This window comes from Anarhichas minor, unplaced genomic scaffold (assembly GCF_050575085.1).
Source record: "Anarhichas minor isolate MPS153535 unplaced genomic scaffold, ASM5057508v1 ptg000136l, whole genome shotgun sequence".
Classification (NCBI taxonomy): Eukaryota; Metazoa; Chordata; class Actinopteri; order Perciformes; family Anarhichadidae; genus Anarhichas; species Anarhichas minor.
The window spans coordinates 18,547,679-18,558,418 of NW_027466582.1; the positions used below are offsets into that span (position 1 = coordinate 18,547,679).

At 42.6% G+C, this 10,740-nt stretch overlaps 2 protein-coding genes across 2 annotated transcripts; one reads left to right on the forward strand and one right to left on the reverse strand.

Moving 5' to 3' along the window:
* The first annotated feature begins 542 nt into the window (after positions 1 to 542).
* On the forward strand, positions 543 to 2,271 carry il17a/f3 (interleukin 17a/f3). Its single transcript, XM_076084802.1, has 4 exons — positions 543 to 551; positions 801 to 970; positions 1,117 to 1,260; positions 2,136 to 2,271. The coding sequence occupies exons 1-4, from the start codon at positions 543 to 545 to the stop codon at positions 2,269 to 2,271; spliced, it is 459 nt and encodes a 152-aa protein (XP_075940917.1).
* A 2,441-nt stretch (positions 2,272 to 4,712) lies between these two features.
* stmn4 (stathmin-like 4) lies at positions 4,713 to 7,785 on the reverse strand. Its single transcript, XM_076084245.1, has 5 exons — positions 7,773 to 7,785; positions 6,975 to 7,070; positions 6,524 to 6,729; positions 5,640 to 5,831; positions 4,713 to 4,772 (listed from the first exon to the last, which is right to left on the reverse strand). The coding sequence occupies exons 1-5, from the start codon at positions 7,783 to 7,785 to the stop codon at positions 4,713 to 4,715; spliced, it is 567 nt and encodes a 188-aa protein (XP_075940360.1).
* Positions 7,786 to 10,740: the final 2,955 nt, after the last annotated feature.

Genomic DNA, 10,740 nt, shown 5'->3' on the forward strand with positions numbered 1-10,740 from the left:
TTCGTTAACTCAAAAACATATTTTTTTTTTGCCATAAAAGTAACAAATAGTGTCGTTTTCACAACCACATCAAAGAGTTCCATAGGAGAACAAAGGTTTTCACACCTTTGGGTGTCAGCTGGCTCATCTCACTCAGAGGAAGTATTGCTTCTTCTAGGCACTGACAGGTCAAAATGGGGCCAAGTAAAAAAAAACAATGCTTTATGCAACACAAAAGTAGTAACTGTCATCCAGTGCAGGAAGGCCTTGGCATGTTTGAAATGTATGTCGCCGTAACGACAGGATCTAAGGCAATGAGAAAAGTGCACACACAGGTAGAAAGTAACGAGTGGACGGGGGACCAGGAAAGACCTCAAAATCTCATCTCCAGATCGACATCTTTAAAAATTAGAGAAACAGTCATAGCGGGAATGCACCGCAGATCTTGTCAACACACACCAACACATTCCGCCTGTATATAAACACAGAGAGTAACGTAGACACGACGAGACAGCACAGGAGCGCCTCACTGTTAAAGTCGGGCTCTGCAGGCGAGACGAACCATGCTGCTGGTGAGTGCTTCAATCTTACCCATGGCCACCGGATCACTGTTCACAGGGTGACTACAGGGTTCATGATGGGACATGTACCAATGGGATGTCAACACTTTAAATGAAAAGTTAATGTATCCAATGCCTCCAAACTGTTGGTCTTAACATTGTGAAGAAATGACAGATACATCTTTTTTGTGTAAATGTATTTCTTCTTTGTTTGACATGCCTTCTAACCGATAAAGTCCTTGCTGGTGTTCTGGTGTTCAGGTGTTGAGAGCTCTGATGGTGCTGGGTCTGACGGTCTCCCTGAAGTCGGGGCAAGGAGCCAGACTGAGTGGCACGTCTGTGAGACTGGTCCTGGATCCCTCAGTGCCGCCTCAGTTCGGCAGGTCCGCCTCGACCATCGCCAACATGTCTCTGTCTCCGTGGACGTACAGGTGAGGCCTCACCGGTCCTTCTCTCATCGCTTTGCACAAGCTGGTGCCAAAGAAAAAACACCCGTTTGTTCGGCGGTTCAGTTCTCAGTTCTGGACTTTCAAAGCCTGTGTTCCCATTCATAAAGACGTGTTTCCTCCATCTCCAGAGAGTCCTGTGTGGAGTCTCGGTTGCCTCGGCGGATCTTTCATGCTGTGTGCCTGACCTCTGGCTGTCTGAGCCTGCAGGGGGGAGGAGAGAATGCAGCCCTTGAGGCCAAACCCATCTACCACCAGGTCCTGGTCCTCCACAAGTGAGCCACCGCAGACTTTGTAAAAGCAGCTAATGATGTAGTTTTTATGAATTGATGGCAGATAAAATCCGTTTTTATTGCTGGATTTTAAAATTGTATTTCAGATTTTTTTCTCATAAATTTTATGTCCGCATATTTGTAAGTTTTTTTTTTCATAAATTTGTCACAAGAATCTCAGAGAAGTTTTTTTCTCAAATATGCACGACTTTAATCTGGGACGTTATGAGGTTTTTTTTCAGAATATTACCCCCCTCCCCCGACTCCGTAAAATGGCACTAATACACTTAATACACTAGTACAAGATGAGGTATAGTTTCACTGTTTCCAGGACGTAAGTAGGATTTTGATGTACACATAGATTACAAGAACAGAGAACACTGTATTCTTCTGCACATTAGCCTAGCTTAGCATCTCAAAGATTTAAAAAAGAAGTGCCCATAGATACACCTCTAAAACTGACTGATTAACACATTGCGTTGTTTGTTTAATCTACACAAAAACAGAAATGTAAATACAGCAATATATGGTCTTTATGCTAAGCTATGCTAATTGTCTCCAAGCTCTAGCTCCGTACAGACATAAAAATGGCATCGATGTGCTGGGCAGCAGTTCTTTTAATTTGAAGGCAGAGGCACAAACTTAAAATAATGTTTCTATAGCTGAGTTTTTAATGCATACCAATACAAGGTGAGGTATCGACTCACTGTTTTCCAAGAGTTATTAAACTGAATGGAAACACACTGGATTGTATTAGATTGTCTTGTTGACTTTAACTTGTTTCTTCCTCGTCTTTTCTATGTGATTCCATTTAAGGATCTCACAATGACATCGTCTGTGTTTAATCAGCACTCACTCATTTCTCCATCCCGCTCCAGAATCCCCAAGCAAAGGCCCGGTAACAGGAGGAGGAAATGGTACGGCTTCAGACTGGGGACGGAGGTGATCACAGTGGGCTGCACCTGCGTGAGGCCCAGTGTCGTCCCACAGCAGCCACACAGAGGACTCTTGTGATGGTTGCAACTCTTTCAGCATATTGTCAATGTTTTACCACTTTCTAACTCAAACTTCCAATATTATTTTAAGTTTTGACTGAATCATCTTTAATGTATTTCCCAAAAGACACACAAAAGGAATATTGTTGTACCGCTTTCTAATGTGGCCGTGCCTTTAACATGTTACTTATTACTTATTGCTTATTGCTTATTACATTCAAAGAGCTTCTTTCTGGCCCCTGGCGGAAAATACTAAATGCAGTAGGTACAGGCTGTCATTTACTGTATGTCATTTTCTCAGTCATCAAAAGGATGTCGTTGGAAATATATATTTGTATATGCTATATTATTAGTTTGTTGATCGTAAAAAAACCTCACCTTTTTAACTCACCTTTTAATAATAATAACTCTGTTCTTATTTTATTGTAAACAATATCAGAATGCTTTATTAAAGTTTTGAATTCAACTCTGATGTCTTGTGGGCTGTGAAAAACTATTATAATTTGATGAATAGGACATGGATTTATTTTGTAATTTATTTAAAAATATATTATTTATGTTGGTGAATTTACATGCAACGACTAATATGATATATCCTATAAGCGACCTGTAAAAGTTCACATATAGATTCACATATGATGCTTGTACATATTTATGGCCCGTGTTGTGGTCTTATTGTAATGTTTCATGGATGCAACCTAAACAATAATCTCACATAGGGAGCCAGTGTGTACAGTGTGTACTTCAAATCATTTTTACTTTGCTGCCTCTCTAACAGATATTGCTATCAGATTGCTTTATTTTCATCTTTACTAAAAAGAGAATTATTATTAACCTTCTGTTCTAGCATCTATATTAATATGTCAAATTGAACTGTCACATAAAATATTAATTTAAATACTCTTTCATTTATATTATTGGTTTGAATGACCTTTTTATTGCCCCGAGTGTACAAGTGCATGCAACACATTGCGCCATCAATGAACGCACGAGGAATGAGGAGAACCAGCGTTCAGTCAAGCCGTTTTTACTGACCATGCCAAAAAAGATACAATCAACCCAACCTCGAAGATACACATCGACACCACAGCAAGTACAACCACTCCCCAGATACAGTGCAAACATTTTAGACTCCTCAATCAAGTCAGTATGACTCAACAAGCAAAATTTGACTTTTCCGTTTTACTCTTTTTGGTTTACATTCCTTTGAAAACCAAACACTGACAATCAGAGCATAGGGACACATGCCAAAGCAAAGTGAGACCGCTGGTTAGCCAGAATCCCCCCCCCCCCACACTAAAAATCCTCATGACCAAATCTGTCCAAATTCTGAACTACGTCACTTCTTTGCCTCCTTGTGATGTTATTGTTGTTTATACTCTGTATATATATATCTGCTGTCCTCCATGTGTGTGCACATGTGCTTTTGAGTTGTGCTTAATGAAATAAGAGTGCAATCAGTGCTCTAAATCTAAGACTTAAATGCATGTCACTGATCTACAACTAGACACTACAGGTAAAAGTTTTTTTTAACAAAGAGCCGGGAAATGGCAGAATGCAGCAGAGCTTCCTCCCCCTTCTCAAACCTTTCTTTTGTTTCTCTTGCTCCCCCTGGTCTGATTCTTCCCTTTGATATTCATAAACCATATCGTGAGATTCACTGAGTTTCTGTCCGCGCAGGCCTCCCAACAGACACACACAACAATCACACAAAATGCATGAGAGCGGTGGAGCGAGGGAAATCTTTTTTTTTAATAAGGGAAACAGCAGAAGCTTGTGTGTTACTTCCTGTTTGTGTGTATTGACTGGTAAGTGTCCTGTAAAAGAAAGCCTGGGACTCTCAGCTTTGTGCTGGTCTGGACTGACTGGAACTTCTAAACTATATCCGTGCGTCCAGTTTTTTGTTTTGTTTGAGCACATCACACACTTGTCATGTTTTACCCGGTAACAGTTTAGATCACAGCTCTCTACTCTGTATGATTGGCTGTGTTGCAACGGTCACGACTCCTGATATAAAGCATCAAACACAGATCAGTGAACAGGCGGTTATTATTCCCTGCTGCAGAATTCAGAGCCGTGATTTAAATGTGTGCATCTTTTGCCTCGATGCTTTCGTTCCTCACCAATCAACCATTGTTGCCCCTCTTTTACAAATTGTAAATGTTTATTATGATGCCCCACCCACCCACCCACTCACCCACTTTTCCTTTAGTACAAAGAGACAGATTTATTTTTGAGTAGGCTAAACTTTGTACAGCTTGTTCAGAATCATTACAGCACACATCAAAAGTGAAAACTCCCCGTTCCCCTTTGTTCAGTTGCTTTTGTGTTCTTTTTAAAAATCTTTCCTGCACTATTTTGATTTCCTTGGTTTTTGTTATTTTTTTAGACCGATCATAAAAATCCCAGTCCCGCTCTCTCTTCTCTCTCTCTCTCTCTCTTCTGTTCTTCTCCATTCATCTACCGGCAGGCTTCCTCCTTCATCTCCTTGTTCTTCCTCACTTCTTCCGCGTGTTTGTCCTGCCAGACAAACACAGAGATACGGCAACATTAGCATCATGAATAAATTAGCATTAATGAGGGAGACGCCGGCAGAACAAGGCGATGACTCAGCGACTGTTCATGAAGAATTGAACAGGGGAATGATACAGAGTGGGGAGAACTAAAAACTCTTTTCCACCTCATATAATATTCATGATGACTGATCAAGCCTGTGAACATTAGAATGGAAATGATGCAAGCCCAGGCTTGCATCATTTACACTGAAGAAAATATTTTAGGTTAAAGGAAAGTTTGCTTTATTACAAAGAGTTACATGAGAAGATCGATTCCATGTACGCTAACTTTGGAGGTGGAGCTGTGAGGCAATTAGCCTAGCTTAGCATAAAGACTCTCAAAGTAAAAAAAAAGCCCATACCTACACCTCTACAATTAACTGATTAACACATTGTATTGTGTTTGTTTAATCCACACAGAAACAGAAATGTAAAAACGACATTAAATGTTCTTTGTGCTAAGCTAAGCTAATCGTCTCTCACCTCTAGCTCTGTACTTATCGCACAGACATGAAAGTGGTATCAATATTCTCATCTAACTGTTGTTCGGTCCGCAAATGAACACTAAGAGTTGAGCTATTCCTTTAATAGTTCCTCGATTACACTGCTAGCGCAGAACAGATCAGGTGTGTCTCTTTGATAAATGTCCTCCAAATCTTGTTTATGTCTACACAGAAGCCCTTACTGCTCTGAGGGACTGATTTTTCATCAAATCCGTCATCATTTGTATAGAAACGACAAAATGGTACATCACCAATAATGTTTTTTGTGTGTTAGAGTGGATCTTTCATAAAGTGGGAGACCTTGAGAGCAAAGGTCAACTGGACCGTACCTTCTCCTGCAGCCTCTCCAGCATGGCGGCCAGCAGGGCCTCTCTGTTCTCCTTGTTGGCCTCCATCTTTTGCTCAAGCTTCTCCTTGGCATTCTTGATGAAGTTGTTGTTCTCCTCAAAGGCCTTCTGGATCACCTCGCGCTCGTGCTCCCTCTTCTCCGCCAGGTGCTTCAGCAGCTCCGCCTCCTGGCACTAGAGGGAGACAGAGATCACCGAAGGTAAGTCAACAGGGGGATTTCAAAAATCCTCAACTATTAGTGGGATGTTAGTACATCACCTTTTTCAAACTAAGTCCTGCCCACTACGAACCAGAGAAAATGGTGAAAGCTCTAATATGAAGGAACCAAACCTGTTGCAGCTTATTCATCACTCATAGTAACAATCTGATTAAGAAAATACATTTTCGGGGCCTTTAAGACATTTAAAGAAATGGTTACTAAAGAAAACATCTGATGCTGCAGGTGTGGCATGAGCGCTCTGTTGCAGGCTGGCTATCATTGCTCTCTCCTCACCTCTCCCTTCCTCTCCCTCTCTCCACCGTCCTCTTTGCTTGATGAACATGAGCCACCGTGGGTGTGTCCTATCATGATTGCACTTGTGCTTTCATGTCCCTCTTTTCATCTTTTCCACCCTCCCTCTGGTTCCTCCACCCAGTCCAACACTCCCCCCCTCTTTCTTTTTATCCATTTCCACCCTATTTCCTCCTGAGTTGATAAATCACGCTGCCCACAAAGAGCGTTGTCAGATGTTTGACAATGTCTGGATGACCAGCAGCTGGGGTTAGGGTTACAAGTTTAGGTTGAGGGCCGGTCCGGTTGGGTTCGTCGTGGGTATGACAATAGCCCCCCCCCCCACCCCACCCACCCCTCCTCCGCTCCTCTCACCTTTCGCCTCTCCTCGGCCGCCTCCAGCTTCTTCTGGATCTCCTCCAGGGACGGGTCGCGGCGCTGCGGCATGGATCCGTTGAGCTCTGGCATCCCGTCAAAGGACGGGGGCTTGAGGATGACCTCGAAGGCCTGGCCAGATGTCCGCTTGTTCAGCTCAATTACCTCCACGTCTTTGATGACGCACCAGCCCAGGTCCACCGCATCTGTGGCGTTGGATTGTGGCCATGTTTAGACTCTTCATTTGCTATGTATTTTTAATACACTATTACACATCGTCAATGTGATTTGTGGTGCAGCGTGTGGTTTGTGGTTTACCTACGGCCCTTCTCCAGGCCTCTGCTAAGTGCTTTGGAAACAATAACTCCTACATTTCCCAGAATGACTAGTGCGTACTTGGCTAGAATGCTGTAAGATCGTTTACATGCAAGCTAAAGTGATTTATTGTTACCTTCTGCCTTGTATGTAGGTTTGTCTGCAGTCTGTGGGTTGAAGCAGGCGCAGAACAGAGACACCAGGGGGAGCTCCTTGACCTTCTCTTTGTAGGCTGAGGACACACACACACGCACACACACGCACACACAGAACACACACACATTACAGTCATGTTTCCATCACTTAAGAGGACATTACATCCACGTACATTCATTTCCTGGAGACGTACCCTGACCCTAATAACCACTACCAGCCTAATCCTAACCCTAACCCTTATCACTCCCAACCTAACCTAACCTTAACCAAAACCTAACTTTAACTTGAACTAAACCTAAACCTAAACCCAACCTCAACCGTAACATTAACTTAACCTTAAATTAAACCTAACCTTACCCAAACCTTTAGCTAGACCTGATCTTACTCTAACCCTAACCTAAACCTAAACTTAACCTTACACTTGTCTTAAACCAAGTCGATTCACGTTATGGGGACGTGCATTTTGTCGCCAGAAAGAAGGTGAGTCCCCACAGTGTAAACAGATTTATGTCCCCACAACATGAGTAATATATACAAACACACACATACACAGATATGTAGTTGCTTTGTGATGCTTATTGTTTTGACTCTAACTGAACGATTCACAGTGAGTCATCCTCATTATGTTGTTATGACAGTCCTAACACTGTCAAGACACATGGTTCAGATAATAAAAGTGCACTCTCGTTATCATTCCCACAATGGAATCATGAGTTCATAAAGGCGAGTTCAGGGAGCTGCGATGGTGTGTGTGACTTTCTGCTGTGGCTGCATTTACCTGCTAGAGTCATCTTCTCACTGCGTATGTATAACTCTCCAGGGATGCTAACGATCCTTCTCAGTCTGTCAGAGAGAGAGAGAGAGAGAGAGAGAGAGAGGGAGAGAGAGAGAGAGAGAGAGAGAGAGAGAGAGAGAGAGAGAGAGAGAGAGAGAGAGAGAGAGAGAGAGAGGACTGAATGAAGCACATTCAAAGGTCATATAATGAATGGGAGAAGCAGTGGCTACGGAGAGAATGAACAGGACGGCAAGCTGCAGTGCAAGCATCTCCCATTCAGGTTTAATTTGACCAATGAGAGAACAGCTCTGCTTCAAAGAATTCATGTGGGCCAAAACAAAGGGTCATTCTTGCCATGGATCGCTGGGAAAACCAAACCAGAGACGTAAACAAGAACTAATAAATATAAAGACATCATCAAACACATAATATCATAAATACGTCATCGTCTTATTCTCATGTGAAGAAAGATAGCCCGTCCCTCCTTTAATAGGAGACATAAGCGTTTAAAAGCTTTAAAAGTGCATTCTTGTTGACCCTGAACACGGTTATACATCACTGATCTGTGATGTCCACTTCTATGTCAGGGATTTCTTGTGTTTCCCAGACTGGTGCTGCACAACCCTCAGAGAACAGGCGTAAAGATCCCACAGACATGTCTAAAGACACACAAGTTTGTGTCTGATATGTTTTTTTTACTTGAATTCTTCAAAGTTTCTATCCAAAGTGCATGTCAATTTATAAAGTACAGTATCTGAATATCATAATAGGAGTTAGTTCATCGAGATAAGGTGGCGCCAGTTCTCCAGTCGCGTGCCGTTTAACCACTTGTAGAAGTAGAGGGCGCTACGAAATGACATAAATAAAAGAGCGCCAGTCAATCGAAAAACAAACGAAAAACATGTAGATGTGATGGAATAGCAGCTCTACTGACAAGTAAGTCACATGCTTCTTTTGCACCATTTATTTGCTCAGACGGTTTTGTATTTGTCATATTTTACCACATTGCTGCTTATTGGAAGATGACTGGCTACCAAAGTACTTGTGATCTCACAAACTCCCGCTCTTATGGACCCCCCCCCTCCCCCCCGTGTTGCAGTGAATCACAGCCGTGATGCAAGAGAGAGGAGCAGCAGTAAGTCGTTGACAGGATGCAAGAAAGGAAGAGGAAGGCATCAACAATGACAACAGCCTGCTTCACCAGCTGCTGAGCATGTACTTCAAACCTGCGTGTTGAAGCAAATATGTCTCTGTGATACCGACTATGGCCTGTTAATTATCACATCAAATTATAGGCATTCATATTTGACTGGGTGTGTGTGTGTGTGTGTGTATGGGGGGGGGGGGGGGAATTCAAGAATACTTTCATTGAAATCTGACTTAATTCAAGCAGTCATTGCATCCAACTGAATTGCCTTGAAAGAGAGAGAGCAGAAGCAAAGAACTGTCTCACCAGACCTTCCACCACCTGCTCGCACTCTGTCTGTCTGTCTGTCTGTCTGTCTGTCTGTCTGTCTGTCTGTCTGTCTGTCTGTCCCCTTGCTGTCTGTCAGATGGTCTCATCAACACTGAATTGATGGACATCTGAGGGATGCTGCAAATCGGTCGAGCAAACACACTAGTGAAAGAGATGGTTATATAATGAGAGAGAACAAAGGTTTCCTCACCCCCCGATTTCCTATTTAGTCCAATGACCATTATAGCAAATGAATATGCGATCATATTAAAAGACGGACACAACTTCCTTCATCATTGCTGCTCACGATTAATCAAATCAACAAACACTCACAGGTCTTGAATACTTAAATGTCAGCTAATTGGAGAATTTTTTCACATGTATAGTTCTAGGAGCGCCCTGCAGTTCGTTGACCTATCCACAGCTGAGTGCACACGCTAATTAAGTTTGGATTTAATTCTGGTATTTAGTATCATCATGTGGACACCCACGAGTACCTAGGTGTTGAAGCAAACAGGCTGAGGAGTGATAGTAGAGTAAATGAAAGACTGAACTTCAGGGCGAGACATCCCACTGGTTCCTTGTGTGGGCCTAATTTAACCAAACATCTGTGGTGGGACGTGTCTGCCAGAAATGCCCCCCCCCTCCTCTCAACTAACTCCCCTTCATCTAAAATAGAGTTCTACATAGATGATCATCCAAACCAGTATTCTGGAATATACACTGGTAAATGCTGTATGCCAAAGCCCTGCCCAGCCAAAACTCTGAAATTGTATTTCTCCACAGCATCCATGGTGCTGGGAGATCAGCATGCTAACTATGTAGTAAGACAGCTGTAGGTTGGTATGGCTGGTTTAAAGGAAGTTACAAACTGTAACTATTAGCTTGATGAACAGCAGTTTATCCATCTGCCCTGCACTTCTGTGCAGAATCTCAGATGGTTATACCTGGCAACCTTATGGCAACAGTGAGAACTATTTCCCCCTGCTTCCAGTCTGTATGCTAAGCTGAGCTAAGCAGCTACGTAGCACTACCCCACTACTTACTGGAAAAAAATAGCTAACTACTGGAAACATTGCAGGACATTTTGGAAGTAGCTACACTACCTGAAAGTTAATGGGAAATGTGTAAGCTTGCAGTGTTTCCACTCCCCAACAATGTTGATTAGCAAGCTTTAGAGGTGTTGGTGGCTTTTGAACCTTGGAGATAGCCAAAATTACATGACAAACAATGACAAAATTTCCCCATGTTTCCAGTCTTTATGCTAAGCTAGGCTATTCGGCTAGCCAAGACAGTTGAATAAGTCTTTTCTTGTAACCCTCAGATAGGAAGTAAATAAGTCTATTTATCAAAATGTTGAACAAATCCTTTAAACTTTGACATAGCTAATAACGTAGCTATCAGTCTTTCAGCATGTGAAATGCCTGAGGAGCAGTGCACTAATCAGACAACCGATGACAAAGCGAGTGGGAGACGTCTCATTACAGTGTAGGGCACACGCTCACCCAACCACCC

What these genes read in the sequence shown, in the direction of transcription:
- il17a/f3 (XM_076084802.1), top strand. An exon ending in CTGTCTCCGTGGACGTACAG is followed by an intron (nt 971 to 1,116) that starts GTGAGGCCTCAC and finishes CTCCATCTCCAG; the next exon opens with AGAGTCCTGTGTGGAGTCTC. An exon ending in CAGGTCCTGGTCCTCCACAA is followed by an intron (nt 1,261 to 2,135) that starts GTGAGCCACCGC and finishes ATCCCGCTCCAG; the next exon opens with AATCCCCAAGCAAAGGCCCG.
- stmn4 (XM_076084245.1), bottom strand. An exon ending in ACCTACATACAAGGCAGAAG is followed by an intron (nt 6,730 to 6,974) that starts GTAACAATAAAT and finishes CCAACGCCACAG; the next exon opens with ATGCGGTGGACCTGGGCTGG. An exon ending in TGGAGAGGCTGCAGGAGAAG is followed by an intron (nt 4,773 to 5,639) that starts GTACGGTCCAGT and finishes TTTGTCTGGCAG; the next exon opens with GACAAACACGCGGAAGAAGT.